The sequence below is a fragment of the Pseudomassariella vexata genome (genome assembly GCF_002105095.1).
Source record: "Pseudomassariella vexata strain CBS 129021 chromosome Unknown BCR38scaffold_7, whole genome shotgun sequence".
Classification (NCBI taxonomy): domain Eukaryota; kingdom Fungi; phylum Ascomycota; class Sordariomycetes; order Amphisphaeriales; family Pseudomassariaceae; genus Pseudomassariella; species Pseudomassariella vexata.
In genome coordinates this window covers 2,082,223-2,099,925 of record NW_024467962.1, presented here as the reverse complement: position 1 = coordinate 2,099,925, position 17,703 = coordinate 2,082,223, and the positions used below count along the sequence as shown (strand labels likewise).

General features: G+C 51.1%; 7 protein-coding genes across 7 annotated transcripts; 4 read left to right on the top strand and 3 right to left on the bottom strand.

Moving 5' to 3' along the window:
- Positions 1 to 515: 515 nt before the first annotated feature.
- Positions 516 to 1,308, top strand: BCR38DRAFT_409747 (cytochrome c; the record flags this gene model as incomplete). The annotated part of the gene is made up of 3 exons (XM_040858397.1): positions 516 to 531; positions 928 to 1,213; positions 1,284 to 1,308. 3 exons carry the CDS (start codon positions 516 to 518, stop codon positions 1,306 to 1,308), a joined length of 327 nt encoding a protein of 108 aa, XP_040715790.1.
- Positions 1,309 to 1,980: 672 nt separating this feature from the next.
- On the bottom strand, positions 1,981 to 4,577 carry BCR38DRAFT_474856 (ribosome biogenesis ATPase-like protein RIX7; the record flags this gene model as incomplete). The annotated part of the gene is made up of 2 exons (XM_040862986.1): positions 4,103 to 4,577; positions 1,981 to 3,951 (listed from the first exon to the last, which is right to left on the bottom strand). Exons 1-2 carry the CDS (start codon positions 4,358 to 4,360, stop codon positions 1,981 to 1,983), a joined length of 2,229 nt encoding a protein of 742 aa, XP_040715789.1. The 5' UTR covers positions 4,361 to 4,577.
- A 32-nt stretch (positions 4,578 to 4,609) lies between these two features.
- On the top strand, positions 4,610 to 5,483 carry BCR38DRAFT_434928 (uncharacterized protein). Its single transcript, XM_040860337.1, has 2 exons — positions 4,610 to 4,751; positions 4,803 to 5,483. Exon 2 carries the CDS (start codon positions 4,905 to 4,907, stop codon positions 5,175 to 5,177), a length of 273 nt encoding a protein of 90 aa, XP_040715788.1. The 5' UTR covers positions 4,610 to 4,751; positions 4,803 to 4,904; the 3' UTR covers positions 5,178 to 5,483.
- A 142-nt stretch (positions 5,484 to 5,625) lies between these two features.
- BCR38DRAFT_434924 (Snf7-domain-containing protein) lies at positions 5,626 to 6,758 on the top strand. Its single transcript, XM_040860336.1, has 3 exons — positions 5,626 to 5,820; positions 5,888 to 6,251; positions 6,331 to 6,758. The coding sequence occupies exons 1-3, from the start codon at positions 5,783 to 5,785 to the stop codon at positions 6,544 to 6,546; spliced, it is 618 nt and encodes a 205-aa protein (XP_040715787.1). The 5' UTR covers positions 5,626 to 5,782; the 3' UTR covers positions 6,547 to 6,758.
- A 186-nt stretch (positions 6,759 to 6,944) lies between these two features.
- On the bottom strand, positions 6,945 to 10,346 carry BCR38DRAFT_213068 (uncharacterized protein). The gene is made up of 5 exons (XM_040854175.1): positions 9,996 to 10,346; positions 9,829 to 9,945; positions 9,502 to 9,768; positions 7,527 to 9,442; positions 6,945 to 7,429 (listed from the first exon to the last, which is right to left on the bottom strand). The coding sequence occupies exons 1-5, from the start codon at positions 10,197 to 10,199 to the stop codon at positions 7,207 to 7,209; spliced, it is 2,727 nt and encodes a 908-aa protein (XP_040715786.1). The 5' UTR covers positions 10,200 to 10,346; the 3' UTR covers positions 6,945 to 7,206.
- A 443-nt stretch (positions 10,347 to 10,789) lies between these two features.
- On the top strand, positions 10,790 to 11,970 carry BCR38DRAFT_213038 (mitochondrial F1F0-ATP synthase, subunit delta). Its single transcript, XM_040854174.1, has 3 exons — positions 10,790 to 11,134; positions 11,281 to 11,598; positions 11,663 to 11,970. Exons 1-3 carry the CDS (start codon positions 10,979 to 10,981, stop codon positions 11,867 to 11,869), a joined length of 681 nt encoding a protein of 226 aa, XP_040715785.1. The 5' UTR covers positions 10,790 to 10,978; the 3' UTR covers positions 11,870 to 11,970.
- Positions 11,971 to 13,063: 1,093 nt separating this feature from the next.
- Positions 13,064 to 17,055, bottom strand: BCR38DRAFT_212937 (Six-hairpin glycosidase-like protein). Its single transcript, XM_040854173.1, has 9 exons — positions 16,673 to 17,055; positions 16,569 to 16,607; positions 16,395 to 16,512; positions 16,245 to 16,341; positions 16,191 to 16,193; positions 15,515 to 16,142; positions 14,998 to 15,457; positions 13,700 to 14,941; positions 13,064 to 13,643 (listed from the first exon to the last, which is right to left on the bottom strand). Exons 1-9 carry the CDS (start codon positions 16,794 to 16,796, stop codon positions 13,289 to 13,291), a joined length of 3,066 nt encoding a protein of 1,021 aa, XP_040715784.1. The 5' UTR covers positions 16,797 to 17,055; the 3' UTR covers positions 13,064 to 13,288.
- Positions 17,056 to 17,703: the final 648 nt, after the last annotated feature.

Genomic DNA, 17,703 nt, shown 5'->3' with positions numbered 1-17,703 from the left:
CCATGGCGCCAGTTGCTTGAGAAGGGAAAGATGAAAATGGAATACCAAGACTCGCTTCACAGTGATTACGCTTGGCTCCCTGTCTCGCGGAATCTTCCAAGTCCAAGGACTAGGAAAGTTTGACGAAGACCAAGTACGCAAAGTACGCACCCACAAGCCGATCTTTTCCGGACCAAACCCACCGTAAATGGGGCGCACCTGCCATTTTGTGGGGAGAGACAACCAATCAACTGTTGAATAATTGTCAGGAAAGGCTCGGAGCCACAGACTTGGCGGTGGCTAGTGACACTAGTGCGCTGTGCTGAGCTCATAGCTGTCCCGGCTAGAAAAATTCAAGGGAATAAGAGCGACTCGAATTTCTGTGAGCGCATTCCGGTTCTGAATCCATCCTCCCATTCAAACTACCACTTCTTCCTAACGGCCTTGCCCTGACGACCTACCATTTCTTGAACATTCACGTCTAATACATAATACACACGCATTCATACACACTCCTCTGCCTCTGAATCGCCAAAATGGGTTTCTCTGCAGGTAGGCTACCCTGGTCCCCTTTCTCTCGATCTTGCCCAGTAGTACACATGACCGAATCGACACGTCATCGTCAACGAGCCATTGAGCGCCAACATTGCCTTTGACGGTTGCGATATGTTGAAGCCTCTGGGAGCTGGCCTGGCTTGGTCTCAGCGCAAAATATCACTCTCCCCCAGCGTCATGTACAACGGTGGCCTGTGGTGGCGCCTAGAAGCCTGCGGCATTTCCCAAGCCATGACCGGAAGAGTTCTCAACGGCTTCCTTCTGGCAGCGCATGGCCCAGTGACGTTAAGGCGGAGTGCGGAGCGTTCATATCAGGCACTTGATAAAGACGCTCTCTCGACGAATGCTGCGCTCGTTACTTTACAATGACCTTGTCGCTAACCGACTTTCCAGGTGACTCCAAGAAGGGTGCCAACCTCTTCAAGACTCGATGCGCTCAGTGCCATACCCTGAAGGAGGGTGAGGGCAACAAGGTCGGCCCTGCGCTGCACGGCCTCTTCGGCCGAAAGACCGGTTCCGTCGACGGCTACGCATACACCGACGCCAACAAACAAAAGGGCATCACATGGGACGAGGGCACCCTCTTCACATATCTTGAGAACCCCAAGAAGTACATTCCCGGCACCAAGATGGCTTTCGGTGGTCTGAAGAAGGAGAAGGATCGCAACGACCTCATCACGTGAGTATCCTCTTCCACCTTCCAACACGAGAATGTCTGCCTACTGGACTGCTGCTTACCCGTCTACTAGTTTCCTCAAGCAGTCTACCGCATAGGCGAACGGCGAAAAATACGTGTAACGATAAGGACTGCATAGACGGATTAGGCCAAAGTGTGTATTTATAGAATAGACCGTTCTGGCGCGCCCCGTTGGTGCGATTCACCATCCCATATACCAATCTCCTCTTTCTTTTTTCAGCGTACGTGGTTTGGTCTGCTGGGTTTCAAGCAAGCTTCATCTGGCGGAGTTTTGGATGTACTTGTTGCCAGTAATTTGACTTGGTCCTGGAAGAAAAAAAAACCTACTTATTGTTCATCTTTCCCGTTGTGCAATTTGATGCAAATTATTGGAAATAACCCTGTGTTTTCCAGAGAGAATGTGACGCTTATTATGCGCTTTACTGATTCAAGCTCTCATCGACACAAATATTTTGAATCACGATCCGATTCAAGTCCGTGGATGAAGATCATTAGCACCGAGTGGTGGATACCATCGCAACTCAAGTGGGTATTTTTGAGGATACTCTCGGCACTCGCGGAGGGAGCACGGTGTGTCATAGGGCTTAGGATGAGGTTTCTTTTATAACATTGTCTGGGCCGTTATGCTGTTTATACATCTGGGAGGCTGTATTGCGTTATACCTCATTTCTGGCTGCTTATTGGGAATAACAACCATCATAAATTCCGTCCTGTATATATCACGAGTCCTGGGTCATAGATCCGGACCATCAATCCCATCCCTTATCCTCTAGTTTCTTAAACTTCTTCAACTGCACATCCGACACCGAGGGCTTGATCTGTCCAAGCGCGACTTCCCAATCAATGGGCATCAACTTATCGATCAGGGCCCCTTCCTTGTCGCCCCTCTTGATGGCTGCTTTGGCAGCCGCAATGTGAAGGTTTTCCAAGTCAGCACCACTGAACCCCTCACAGCGCCGAGCGACCGGGTCTAGCTGGTCAAGCTCCTCAACCGTAGTGTTGGGGAGCACCGTCTTAATTCTAGTCTTCAGGATATCCACTCTGCCGTCCGCGTCGGGTAGGCCGACGAGGAGGTTGGTCCCCAGACGACCAGGTCGTAGAATAGCCGGGTCGATCATATCCGGCCGATTCGTAGCACCGATAACGTAGACGCCGCTCCGGCTCGTCATGCCGTCCAGCTCGGTCAGAAGCATATTTACCACCCTGGCGCTAGACTCGGCGATGGAATCGCTACGTCGTGGGACCAGGGCATCGATTTCATCGAAGAAAAGGATGCAGGGCGCGGAGGACCGAGCTCGGGAGAATACCTGGCGGATGGAGCGTTCAGACTCGCCAACGTATTTGTTTAGCAATTCGGGCCCCTTGACTGAGATGAAGTTGGCCTTGGCCTCGTTCGCAACTGCTTTTGCAAGTAGCGTTTTACCGCATCCTGGAGGGCCCCAGAGAAGGACGCCAGAAGGGGACTGGAAGCCCACTCTGGCGAAGCGCTCTGGATCATCGATGGGCTGAATGATAGCCAGGCTGAGGTCCTCGCGCACCTTCTGTAAAGCACCAACCTGGGCCCAGGTAGTCTCGGGAATCGTCGTAAATCCTTCTCGTTTGGCAGAAGGTTGAACCCTGGCTATCGCATTGAGGAGATCCAACTGTGTGATGGCTAATTCGTCCTCGGGTATAGACTGGCCGGCAATCGCCAACAAGGCATCCAAGCCTCGAATGGCCTCTATCGTTTCTGGATCCGTTTCCGACTCGTCCACGCCTGCTCCGTCAAGCTGAACATCTCCAGTGGCCTGTTCCAACAGTTTCTTGGTGGTACGGTGAGCTACTCCCGCAGCTGCAACTGAAACGACATCCTCTAAATCGGCACCTACGAAACCGGGTGTCATTTTGGCCAGAACCTCAAGGTTCAAATCTTCCGCCATCTTGTGTTTCCGGATCAGGGCCTTGAAAATCTGGGCTCTAGCCTTCTCGTTGGGTACTCCGATGTCGATCTCAATATTAAACCGTCCTGCTCTTCGGAGGGCGGCATCGATGCTATCAGGTCGATTAGTAGCCGCCAGGGTGACAACCAGCTTCCCTCCCGTCTTCTCCGGGCTCAGTTCATCCATGCAAGTCAACATTTGAGCCACAATGCGCTTCTCCATTTCTCGCTGTGCATTATCGCGCTTCCCCATGATGGCATCAATCTCGTCAATGAAGATCAAACAAGGGGCAAGCCCTCTTGCCTCTTCGTAAAGCTCTCGGATCTTCTTCTCCGTCTCACCGGACATGCCAGCAACCAATGAAGGCGCAGACACGGCTATGAAAGGAACACCTATTCTCGCAGCGAATGCGTTTGCAAGCTTGGTCTTGCCACAACCTGGAGGGCCATGTAACAAGACACCACGGGGTGGGTTTGTCTTTTTGTAGACCTCTGGAAGCAGCATTGGACAGGCAACATCCTCTTGTAGCTTCTTGATGGCTTGACCCATGCCACCTAGGTCGTTTAGCGAGACGCCTGCTGGAGGACTGCGGTCCTTCTTGGGTTGCTCGGCCCTTCTCCTCTTGGTTTTGGGCTCCCCGTTCGGTTGCCGGTCTGCCATGACGATGGCCGAGTCAACTGTGACTTCAGCAGGCGTGGCGTTGCCAGTTGAGACCGTAGGCTCTGGCGAACTGGGCCTTTCTCTCCTGGAAACATTCCATGATTTGGTAATGTGCTTGTTCATGAGGAAGTAGTCCCTTTCCTGATACTGGTTAGTACATTGCTCGGATGCCGAAAATAGATCGAGACAGAGTGAATAAAAGAAACAACCATAGTGTCAACTGGTTACATCTTCGAATGAGCCGCAAGTGGATCTTTTGAATCAAATCTGAGTAATGGGGGTTAATAAACACCTTTGGCTTAGGAGACTCAACCGGAGCATCGTCCATGGCTTCGTCTTCTTCATCGTCCATTCGCTCCTTCTTTCGCAGCCTCAAGACTCGCTCTATTGAATCCTCAAGTGGCCGCTTCTTCTGCCTTGATAGGCTCGAATTTGAGTTTTTTATGTAGTCATAAATGGAAGACACGGTGAATTTTGTCTTGCCCTCATGTTGACTCTCGTATTTTTTGACGATTTGATAGACATCGCGATCCAAGTTGTTGTTCGCCATATTCCACGACTTTTCGGCAGTGACGATCCTTATTCTCCAGGCGGGCGTACCGCTAACTTAGCCTTGTTTTCGTGGGGGTTTGGCGCTTGAACCCTCATAATATGGTTGCTTCCCAGTGGTTGTTCTAAGCTTGTCGAGTGAAGGGAGAAAAGTTCGATTTGGATATTCCAAAATTAAAGTGGGCCTATCTCCGCCACTCTAAATACTTACGTACCTGCTTGTCACTTGGACAATATCCTGCGAGCTTCAACTTGAATAAAGCAACCACACAGCCAAGTATCCAACCAGAAACTGTGGCCAACCTCTTAATGACGAAAAATCCTCCGCTTCATCACTGAAAAAGCTGTTTTCTAAGGTCACTTGGCGACCAACCCTGAAGCGGACGGTACTGGTGAGACAAATGAATTCCACCGTAGCCAACAACACTGAGCTCATCTGAAAGATCAAACCAACAAAATCGCCACTTCCTCTCTCTGGTCCTCCTTTACAGTTTGACATCGAGAGTACAATCTCCCACTGAATATAATTTACATCGAATCTCATCATGCCTCAACCACAACCAAACGGCGGAGCAAACGCGTCGAGTGGATCTTCAAGTGCACCGGCTCCATCCGACGCCGATCTAGCCCAGGCCTTCAAAGACCTCACCAAAGGGGAGCAACAAGCCGCTGCACTGGAGCGCAATCTCACGAGCCTCGAGAGCAAGCTCGATGCGCTGTTGGCACAATTCGAGGATGCGGCCAAGGAGGCGGAAACTGGCAAAGGGAAGGATGAAGCTCCGGAGACGACAGATCGAGCGGCAGGCGGGAAGGAATAGGGTGTTAGTTGGAGTTTTCTAGGTGGAAGGATTGCGCTGTATATCTATGTCAGGCTCCTGAAATACGTATGGGGCCGGTGCTGTTCGAGAAGCTGGGTGCTCTGAGGAGAGCATTCCCAATGCCATCATGTCCAGTTTTCGGAAGTTTGCTCTTTCAACACATTCCCTAGGTTTTAGCTCATAGAGAACAACCGGCACCCGACAGCTTGAGACCGAAAAGTAACAAATGGCACTTGTTCAGTTCCACATAATTGTTTTTGCCATTCAAAATTAAAAGCCGACGAATGAATGTCTTGACCACATCTGTGTACCAAGTGAATTCCAGCTTCTAAGTGAAAATTGATGCCAAGACCGTCACATGTACGTTTAGAGCAGTCCCCTGCTATCGATAACAAGCAACCCACCATGCGCCTCAGCGCCGCCGATGGTGACGGTGCAGCTCAACGGGTCTCATTCCCAGGCCTGCATGCTTCGCAAATTGATATCCGACCACTATTCCCAAATCCACCGCAGGCCACTCTTAATCGAGCCTGCGCATCTTTCCCAGCCCCCTACAAGACCATGCGCCTGACGGAGTCCACAGCGAATTCCAGGCAACGGCAACCATGGGCAACAACTCAAGCCGAGTGACGGCGCAGGACAAGTGCGTTTCCTGTGCGGCCAGGTCGATGTGGACGAGGCACTCAAAACACTACTGACTTGATTAACAGGGCGATTTTAGACCTCAAACTCCAGCGCGACAAGCTCCACCAGTACCAACGGCGCATCACGGTGCTGACCGACCGCGAGACGGCCATCGCGAAGCAGATGCTCGCCCAGGGCAACAAGAAGAAGGCGCTGTTGGCCCTGCGGCAGAAGAAGTACCAAGAATCGCTGCTATTCAAGACGGATGCGCAGCTAGAGCAGCTCGAGCAGCTGATGCGGAATGTTGAGTTCGCGCAGATCCAGAAGGACATTGTCTTCGGCCTGCAGCAGGGGACGGCGGTGTTGAAGCAGATACATGCCGAGATGGGGGGGATTGAAAATGTCGAGAAGTTGATGGGCGAGACGGCCGACGCGATTGCGTATCAGAATGTGGGTTTGCACATTTCAACGGCGTTCCAGGCGATCCTTGTGACGTAGTAGGTTTACTGACATATTGTCCTTGAAACAGGAGATTAGCGAGATGCTGGGCGGGCGCATATCGAATCAGGACGAAGATGAAGTCGAGGACGAGCTGGCGGCCCTCGAATTGGAGGTAAACAGACCTGTCACTATGCCAAATGTACCAAAAGGAGACATCGAGCCAGCGATAAGAGACTCGGAGCCAGCCAAAGGCCTAGAACGACAAGCGAAGCGGAGGGAGGAAGAAGCCATGCTTGCCGCATGACACCCACATGATAATTTATCAATCATATCATCATCGTGTAACCCCTTTTCATTTGTATTCCTTCCCGGGTCCAAGTCACCCAACACCGCTTTTTCCCGAGTGTTCAAGGACCTTTGAACATTTTGTAAGAGTGCCATTGGAACACCACCGGCCCAGCTTCATAGCAGGCATATATAGAGGAAGTGCGGGTAAATTCATCTAAACGATTATACACATATATTGTCTCGCATGAGAAGACTCGTATCTACAACGGTAGGCGTTGTCCTCCCAGACTTACCATCCTTCTCAGTTGCCACAAACCCAATGTCCGTCTAATGCAACGCCACGCTTCAAATTGTTGCGGTCATCGATGCTATTTCCGTAACGCCAAGACACGTAAGTCTATACTTCAAAGTCGACGGGACGGTCGACTTGAAGGGGTATCTCTTAAGAAACCTTTCCGTCGCCAAATTTCGACTATCCATCCACCCTTGCGCCTAATTTTCCCTCTACTAAAAACCATCACCGCTCATACCAAGAGTCTGCACACTTATCCAGTCATCCCCACCTGAAGATATGCGGGCTGAACATGTTCCTTCCCCTGGGGTGTTGTGTAATCTGCTGCATCTTGGGCGTCAATTACCCCCGCAAAGGCGGATTTGGACGTGGTTGAAATTTCCCTTACGATGGCTGCATCGGATGACAGGCCATCGAATTTTCCGATGCTTCGTGGGTAAAGGGAGGCTGGGGTACCGAGTAGTGCTGCGATCCCACTCGCGGTGCAAACTGGCCCGGTGGCATGTGTCGTGCAACATTTCGATTTTCGTCCTGGTTGTATGATCCCATTGCTGGTTGGGGTAGGAAACCTGTCTGAGAGTAGACATCTCGTGTGTTTCCATAAGGCCTGGGGTTCTCGATTAGCTGATCAGAAAACACTGTGTTGGGCTGTCGCTGCATGCAAATTGATGTACATCGGCTCGCGACATGACACGGATACTTACACATCATAGCGAGATCCCGCTGGTCCTATCATGACATTTCCGGACATGTGCACCGGTTGGGGACCAGACCCTTGAGGACATTGAGCATTGTCATATTGTCGGTCTCTGTAACCCGAACTAGAAGTGGCACGTCCAAAGGATGACAGCTGTGGCGGTTGTGTAACTGTACGTTGCTCTAGGCTTATAGGAATATGATGTCGCATGCCATTGGCCGGCTCGCCTTGATACTCAGATGGATTTCCAACTCGTTGAGCCGGCTCTTCCAAGTGAAAAACTCGGCGGCCATCTGAATATCTGTGAGTTTCATAGCCTGGTGAACCGCGAACGGCCTCGACCCTAATAGCAGATATCGATTCACGATTCATGGAAGCAGGTTCACCGCGCGTCTGGATGAACCCGTCCCCATATCGGGGGCTGTCAACCACCACGGGATTAGTTCTCGTCCTAAAAGCGGCCTCTCCCCGACGAGTAGTATCGATGAAACCCGGGTTGAGCCTTGTGCTAAGAGGAACCTCATCCCGAATGGGCGCATCCATCAGAATCGGATGAGCCCTTGTCCTAAGATGGGCTTCCTCGCGACTTCGATATGGTGAGTCCGATACGTAATACACGGGCTGTTGTGTTGTTGCCTCCCAGCCCCCAGAAGCCTCGACAGGCCGTCTTGCAGGTCTCTCTGAGGGGTAGGGGAATGACGAGAATCTTTGGTCTTCCTCTCTGCTCACATGCCCGACACGGATGAACTCAGCATTTGAATATGCACGATAATCCTCGGGCTGATGAGCCACAACACGACGGCGATCCCAGGTGTTCTCATCAGCAATGACTATGAACCCTGGAGATTGAGGACGTCCAAATAAGCCACGTGGCTCATGAATGATTGTTCGAGAAATAATGCGGGGAGCATTCAAGGCGTGCGAGGGGGCGAGAGTACCCACGAGAGATCTGGACTGGGGATTGTATACTCCGTTGGGTGATCTGGGCTCTATTGATGGTACGAGCATGTCCTGTTGACCGTGTCTTACCGGTGATAGGGGCCTTTGAGCATGGTGATAGTCTGATGAGTACCCAACTTTGGGTTCATTCCTATCCCCCTGACGTATAAGCAAGGGTGATTGGCCACGAACGGCATAATCTGACCGTGTAGAAGGTTGAGGCAGATTCCTACTCCTCTGCTCTGAAAGGTCGATCCGCGTGGGATTCGAATAAGGACTTCGAGGGTAGTCAGCCCCCGGAACCATGCGCCGCAGATGTGCCATGTCCGATGGTTCCCCATACTCCGGGCCAGAGTAATGGTTCGAATGCAGACTGGCTGTTCTGTCCATCGCAGAGGCGACATTGATTACACTAGGGCGGTCCAGTTGCGGACTTCGAGCATTCGGCTCGCTTGTGAAATCTTCAGCAACAGCAGCGTATCTCCTAAATCGTAGCCGCGCTCGCTTTGCAGCCTTTCTCTCCTTTTTGGACAGCTTCTTCTGGGTTCCTATTTGGGGCCTCGCGGTAGGCACATCGCGTCTGGGCACCAGTGCAGCGGCCGGTTGAGTATGCCGTGATGCCTTTTGTTCACTGGATTCGTTGCCAGAAGGCAAACCGTGTTGAGGGGCGGCTGACGCTGCAGCTTCCCCGCCAGAGCTTTCATCATCAGAATCATCCTCGTTGTCGGAGATCTCTATAACCTCCCGAAGGATTTCATCCAGCTGGTCACGACCTGTTTCCTCATCTCCTCGCCACTTGACGATAACATCCAGGCATGGCTTCTCTACAGCTTTTCGAGCATTCGCCCAGTCAGTCTCTCTCAGAAGTTTGTCATAACGGGTGTGTGTATGCCTGATATGTGCGAGAGCAGCGAGTTGAACTCGGCGGGCTAGTGGCAGTTCAACGGCCATGCCGACTTTGCATTCGCCATTGAATGTGCTGTTCTAAGTTGCTGGAGTAAGATTCCGAAAGGCTGGACAAGTAGGAGGGGGATGTAACAAACCATTTGAAAAGCATGTAAGATGATCTCATGACGATCGGTATTGGGGATCCTGGGAAAGAGGTCTCTCAGTACAGCATCGGCTTGCCTGTTGATCTCTAACTGATCTCCTGACATCGCACCGGGCTGGCCGGGCAAATCCAGCTGCGCCTGGCCTTCCAGTGATCCGTCTCTTTTCAATATCGCACGAGCTTCCTCAACAATGTATTGTCGGAAGTGATATCCATGGCGGTGCATATGGTGATCGAGCGTGGTTGTGTCCTTTGAGTCCTAGATAGGTGGGACTATCAGCATGCTGAGAGGCACACGATGAGCCTAACAACAACGTACCGAGACGATAAATATCATGCAGCCTTTCTCTCGCGACAGCTCTTTGCACAAGCGTGTCAACTCGGGCTGTCCGGTGGGAATGAATTCGAATCCAACCTCGCTCCTGTTGGAAGTGATCTGTTTCTGATGAGTGCCGTACATCCACGGGTCCAAGCGGCTCAAACTACCTGATATTCCAGCTTCTTTTTCTTATCCTCATTCTCGACGGCTTCGAAGTACGACTTGTGCTTCACTTTGGGAGGTTCCTTCATGGGGTTCAACTGTCGCCAGACGCGAGGATCATGCATCTGTGCTCTGGCAAACTTGTCATGGCGTGTTCTGGCAGTTTTGCCAATGGGGGCAAGATGCCCTTTTCGCTTCTCTTTCGTCATCACAGTTGCGTGACGAATCTTACCATAGTAGAAGTACTTGCTGAGTCCGATATGGTAAACATAAGTAGACGACGAACAAGAAAATTCTAGTGACTACACAAGGATGCCTACTACTTCAAGCCACGCTCCAAAGCTGGCCAAAAAGAAGGTAAGACGTCCTGTGATCCTCGGGGAGTCTGTACAAACTTTGACAGAACAAGACGATAATCTTGCCTCGCAGTAGTGGATAGACTTTGAAAGGAAAGAATGTCACGGTGGTCACACGTAAGAAATAGCAGTCGAATGAAGATGGATTCAAACGATGCCGATCGTGTTGGCTGGACTGGCGCCGCCTGAGCTGGGCAAAAATGGCTGTTCAATAGGTTGGAGGGTAAAAGACCGAGGAAAAGCTGAGAAGCACCTTGGCCGGGCGAAGAATCTAGTCTGAATGTGCAGTTGGAGCCTGACACGACAGAAATCCACGGATGCAAGTGGGAAGGCGAAAAGGTGGGCAGGTGCCGCGGTACCAACCCTTGCTCTCGGAGATAAGTATGTGCCAAACTTAGATTATGCAATCCTGGGATAGTCTATTCAATTATCGCAAACCTGAGCCACATTGCTCGGCTGCCACACAACTGCTGCCACACAACTGACGAAGACAATCTGAGCATTGACCAAGTTTAGTTGAGCCCGACCGGTTCAATTTCTCGCAACAAGCGACCTCAGAGCCGAAGCTCGAAAGCCAGACGACACCCATTCCCTCAATCCGCCCCATCAGACACTTTTCCCCTCGTATCGCCATGTTGTCCCGACAAGCCTTCCGCGCCATTCGAGCTGCAGCTCCCCAGCGGACGTTTGCCCGGGCCTCGGTGCGCAACTACGCCGCCGCTGCGACACAGGATGTGAAGCCCCCGATCGCCGTCTACGGCCTTGATGGCACCTACGCCAGTGCTCTGGTACGAAACCCTTCCTCATTGGGTGCCAAAAATGGTTGGACATCAGTCTCAAAGATACCACCAAGCCCATTGGCCATATACGAATGACCGGGGCCTTTCGAAGGAACAGAAAAAGGACAATTCAGGACTGACATTGAGCCATTTAGTACACGGCCGCGGCCAAGTCCGCATCCCTTGACCCTACTGCGAAGGCCCTCAGTGCTCTCGGTGATCTCGTCGCCAAAGATGTGAAGCTGGACAAGATTCTGAGTACCCCAACCCTCTCGGAGGGTGACAAGACCGCCATCGTTGCCGAGCTCCAGAAGTCAATGGGAGCAGCTGCAAACAATGAGACTGTCAAGAACTTCCTGGCTACCCTGGCTGCCAACAACCGTTTGAGCATCCTGAAGGGCGTCTGCGAGAAGTTCACTGAGCTGATAAATGCTTCTCGTGGTGAGGTCGAGATGGTTGTTACCAGTGCCACGGTACGTTCGACAGACATCAGGCATGAACTGGGGACTTCTCGGAATACTAATATGGGGTTTCTAGCAATTGGACAACAAGACTCTCAACCGCCTCGAGAACGCTGTTGCCAAGTCGCAGTTCGTTGGCCAGGGCAAGAAGCTTAAGGTTACCAACACAGTGAACACGGACATTGTTGGCGGACTCGTTGTTGAGATCGGTGACCGAACTATCGACCTGTCTGTTTCCTCCAAAATCGCCAAGATGAACAAGCTTCTCACCGACACCCTGTAAACATAATTTCTTGACTGTTCCGGTGTGGAGGGTTTGGAGAGACGTTTGCGGAGGGTAATCTGTTATCATCGCAGCAAGATGCCCTTGTGTACAGGAGTTAAAATAGAAAGAGCATCGTCTTCCCAACGTCACCTTTTCTGTCTTTTGAGAGTCATAAGTGGCGATATCCAACTCTCAGGTAGAGCATTGTATTCGGACGTACTCAGTGGTTAAACTTGTAAACGGAGCCGAAGACAGAATAGGGAGGCCGAGTGTGTGGGTTTATATGGCCATGCCACTGAAAGGGGTAGGGAAATTCATGTTGGGATGCTTGTCCTCGGTTGCTCCCAGCTCTGGGCCGACGGGCCCGATTCCTTGACTTTGGGCCTCTTGTACATATGATCTCCATTCTGGCCATGCCACTAGCATGAAACTGCCCTAAAATCGCGAGTCCCGGTAAACTCGGTCTATCATGCTTCTACAATGCGGTACGGTAGCCTCGGGGCATTTCTCTAACCTGAGAACGCAAATCGGAAGCTAACCTATATTCTTAACAAGCCTACGTTCATATACATAAAGCGTAATTGATTCCTTGTGGGTGTGACGAATGTATTTTGAAAGTGCAAGTTACGTTCAGTTCGGCAATGCCTGAAAGTAGATATATTCTGTTCCGTGTGACTACTTGTGCAGGTCGAGAGGTAGAAGCCAATGGTCCCGCCTTCATATGCTAAGCCAGTGCTTCCATCATCTATGATGCTCTAGTTGAAGATGCAACACTCAGTAAGGAACAAACCAACTTACACAGGCAGTCTCCGATCAGACTTCAACAAGGACCACCCACCATAGACCTCTGACTGATCTCACCAGAGCAAGCAGCCAGCCTGTTCATACAGCCTCGTGTTTGCACAAGATATAACCCTCCACATAGACACGGTCGAGCATCAGGAATTCGCGTCTTCTTGGATAGCTACAAAAGCACTTTGGATAAACCCCTTACTGACATAATATTGAAGGCAATACTCTAGCTACTAACTTCCTGTAGATAGCACTGGAGAACTATAATATCTGCTCCCATCGTCTCACCCTATTGCATTCGCATATAATTCTCTTAACAGCATACCATTCTCGTAGTATATATCTTCCGCATGGTGGATACAATGAAAGTGAGCATCAACTGTACTCATGCCGCAACGTGTTGGAGTCATCTACCTTGATGGGCCAATCAATCTCATGTATATTAATATATGCCTAGTCCTGCGTTTGTTGACTTGATTCCGCGTCCCTGGATCGCTACGACGAACCGCCTTTGTGGACCAATCGTCGGCTCTTTTCTCTATGCACCTTTGGTTCTGTAACGCCTTAAAGTCTATCTCTGTCATTCCCTTCTTTCTCAAAATTGAGACCATCCAATAATGGACACATTCCGGCCAAGGTCCTTCTTTATGCGGTCGCCTCGTACTCATCCGCTTCCCCGTAGACATCGTTCTCCTCGTCCGCTTTGACTCTCTCCAGCTGGTCAGAGATGTATTGGTGCATGTGAGCATCTGCTTCCCGTCGCTCATGCTCGCGGTCGGGGTCCAGACCACTAACACTGTTCTTGTCGTCATCGTCCCCGTCCCCGTTGGAGGAGTTGTCAAAGTCACTGCGGGCTCCGATGGACCGCGCAGTCGATGACCGCCTCATCCGTGGCTTTTGCATCTTGGGACTGCCGACAGTGCGATGAAATATATCGTCGAAGTAATGCGCCATACCCACCGATGGTGTGCGCGGAGTCTGCGGCAGGCGGCAACTTACACTACAAGTTTGTTAGGTTAGCTAAATCATCGAAACGCATTGGATTTTACGACTTACCCAGTATCGTGAATCATGCGAGCAATGAGCCCAGTCCAGCCACACTGATGGGTGGCCCCGAGCCCGCGTCCGGAATCCCCATCGAAGAACTCGTGGAACCACATGTTGTCTTTCCAGTGAGGATCGAAGTCTAGCATGTCGTTGCCATCGTTGATGCTTCGGCGTCCATCATCACCGCGGGCAAACAAATGCTGCAGACGGTGTTGAATCTCCTCGGACACGTGTCCGAGATGCATGTAGTCTCCAGATCCCGTAGGACACTCAACTTGGAACTTGGGCCCATAGAAGAGATAGAACCGTTGGAGAGATTCCACCAGGAGGAAGTTGACGCAGAGCCATATGGGACCTCGCCAATTGCTATTACCCCCGAAAAGCCCGCTGTCGGAATCCCCAGGCACGTATCCTACGGTAAACTTTTGCCCGTTAACATCCATCGAATATGGATGATCCTTGTGATACTTGGACAGCGAGCGGATACCATGGTCGCTGAAAAACTCATCCTCATCCAGCATGCGTTTTAGGATCTTCTCCAGGCGATCCTTGCTGACCATGGACAACAGAATACGGTTGCCCTTGCCTCGTTTCCGGATACTGGCCATGTTCCTTTCTGCAAGATCGCAGCGGTTTTCCATGAACCAGTCGACACGCTTCTTGAAGGAAGGGAGTTTGTTAATCAGTTCCGGCTCTAAGGTCAAGGTCGCATACAGCGGGATGAGTCCGACAAGCGATCTGACGGGCAGCTGCTGGATCCACGGTCCGCCCCATGAAATCGCATCATAGTAAAACCCATCCTCATCGTTCCACAAGGACTGCTCCTCTTGTCCGGCCTTGAAGGTCATGGCGTCGCTGATGAAAATAAAATGTTCAAAGAACTTTGACGCAATATCCTCGTAAATGCGCCTATGCTTGGCTAGCTCCAGCGCGATGTTTAGCATGCAGAGACAGTAAAATGCCATCCAGCCAGTACTGTCGGCTTGTTCCAGGACACCGCCAGTAGGGAGCGGCTCAGATCGGTTGAACAATCCGATATTGTCCAATCCGAGGAAACCTCCCTCAAAGACATTCTTGCCGTCCATGTCCTTTCTGTTTACCCACCAGGTAAAGTTCAGAAGTAATTTTTGGAATACTCGTTCCAAAAAGTCGAGATCTTGTCTTCCGTACATCTTGCGCTCGATTTTGAAGACACGAAACGTTGCCCAAGCATGAACGGGCGGGTTGACATCTCCAAAATTCCATTCGTACCTATAGTGTCGTCAGTATAAGCTGCGAAACACGGATTGAACAGTCGAGTAACTCACGCTGGTAATTGGCCGTTGGGGTGGCAGTACCATTCTCTAGTGAACAGGTCGATCTGCTTCTTTGCGAAGTCGGGATCAATCATGGCAAGCGGGATGCAGTGAAAAGCGCTGTCCCACGCTGCGAAGAACGGATATTCCCAGGAATCGGGCATTGAGAGGATGTCGTCGATATGCAGATGCTTCCACTGTGAATTCCTGATAGCCTTCCTGTCAGGAGGCGGTGATGGCTGGGCTGGGTCTCCATTTGCCCACTGGTCCCAGATAAACTGGTAGTACTGCTTCGTCCACATCATTCCAGCAAAGGCCTGGCGTTGAATGTTGCGAAGGTCGTCAGTCATGGGCAGCGGACTGATTCTGTAGTAGAAGTCGTCGGCTTCCTCTCTCCTCCTCTCAATGATATCATCAAACACCTCCTCGTCCAGGTATGTTTCTTCTTTCTTGGAGACACGGAAACGAACAACTAACACGGTGAAATCAGCAACAAACACATTCTGATCGTCAGCTGAAGAATACATACCGGCACATTCTCCAGGATTGACACCACCAGACTCGTTGAACTCAAACCAAGCGGCGCATTTCGTGCCTGTCTTGGCCGGGTTGACTGCCTTCTTCTCGCCGCCTACGATGTACCGATGGAAGGCATCCTTGACATGCGGAACCTTATTCTCCTGGCCATACAACAAGTCATAATTGGTATCGTTATCAGTAAATATAAGCTCTGGCTGAACATCTTCCCCGCTAATTCCAGTCCCAGGCGAAGGGGATAGTAGGACATAGCGATCCCCAAGCTTGTGGTGTGTCGATTTGGCCAGGTTCTCGGCGTGCGCCTTGATAGAAGGCTTCTTGTCCACGGCTTCTCTGCCCCATGCCCAAGTATTGCGGAACCAGACATGAGGAATGATGTGGATCGGAGCCGGCTCAGGACCTCTGTTCCATGCCGTGACACGGAAGAGAAGCTCATCTGGGTCGTTATCATCCTTGGCGGTCTCAATGACTATATCCCAATACCTGTCTTCATCAAAGATGCCCGTGTCGATGATTTGATATTCCTTGTCTTGCTTTCCTCTTCGCGCGTTCTCTCTCCGAAGATCCTCGTAAGGAAAGGACCTTTGTGGGTATTTATATAACATCTTCATATAGGAGTGCTACAACTTGTCAGTGTAGTCGCAAGTCGAAGTTTCGGTGGAACATACTGTCTACAAACAGAATATTAGCTCGAGTCCGGCTCGTAATCAAGAACGACTTACAGGAGTGTTATCCAGGTGGAAGTGGGCTTCCTTGATGCTCTCGCCATGGTTTCCCTCTGGATTGGACAGACCAAAGAGTCGCTCCTTGAGGAATGGACTGACTGCCCGTAAGCGATCTACCCGGAGTCATGGGAAGCTTTGGTAACATACTCTTCCTCGTTCCAGAAAGCAAATGCAATGTTCTGGAGTCCATGTGTATCCGAGACGCCACCAATACCATCCTCACCCCAACGGAAGGCTCGAGATCGCGCATGTTCGTGGGTGAAGTCTGTTGCACGACCAATCAGTACAGGCTAGCATGTGCGGTGGAATGGTAACACTCACGGCCCCAGGCATCGCCATCGGCGCTGTAGTCCTCGCGGACTGTACAAGACAGGTTAGTATACCCAAGACGCAAAATCAAGCGCACAACGCGAGTGTGTTCTTGCCTGTAGCCCACTGCCGCTCGGCAACGTAAGGTCCCCATTTCTTCCAGTACTTGACTCGATCGCGATCCTGTTTAAGACGCTTCTCCTCTTCGGTCAGGTACTCGTGGCCATCGAACACAACCATGTTTACGACTCAATTGGCAAAACCCCAGTTCAACGACGAAAGGACGGCCTGGGAGCAGCTATTCAACGGCGGATTGGGCAGGCAAGAAACAGAGGCTGTCCGTTCTTGAGCTTGGTGCACAACAGCTACAGGCAATTAGCATGTGAGGAGCTCGAGAGGGAAAAAAAGAATAGAGCTATGGCAGATAATGTGTTACTCAGAAATTTGAACTCAGGTACACGAACTAGGCGAACATACGGGTTTGTGGAGCTAATGTTGGAGAGCTACCCGTTCCAGCGGACCTGGGGCAGCCAGCCATGCAATATGGCCCAGTACGACATCGCTATCCATGAATGCCAGTGAGGGGTAGGTGCGGAACATGGGCAAGCTGCAAGGTATGGAAAGTCTGAAGTAGCAGTACCGGATAGCTCCTAGTAGCTCGGGTGTAGATAGAAGTACCCGAGATCTTGGCGGCGATAACTCCTATCCTCAGCAACACCGCTTTTTGAGAGATAGTAAGGGATATGACATCATCCGTCCTCAATTGCTGAGCCTTTCAACCAGATCCAGGACTAGAACCAAGAGACCAGAGGCTTTCCGTAGTTGTAACCTCACGCTTTGTATATCAGCTTGCTTCATTAAGTATGAAGTACATCGTACACAATAAGTCGACTTCGCGTTCGCGTACTCGGAAGCTCCCGAGAACCCCCCGCGGGGTCGTAGCTTCTCCACGTGTCTCAGGCTAGGTCCGGCAGCTTTCTGATTTGCAATCCTCGGAACCACAGACGGTATTGGCATCGGAACGAACCAAAGGTAGAGCAGCGATTCTCAAGTTAAAAAGGGTTCACTCAATCAAGTTCCAGTCTTGGAACTGGTATGTGCTGAAGTGGTATTGAATCATGGCGGTCCTGCAATCCAGAATCCACAT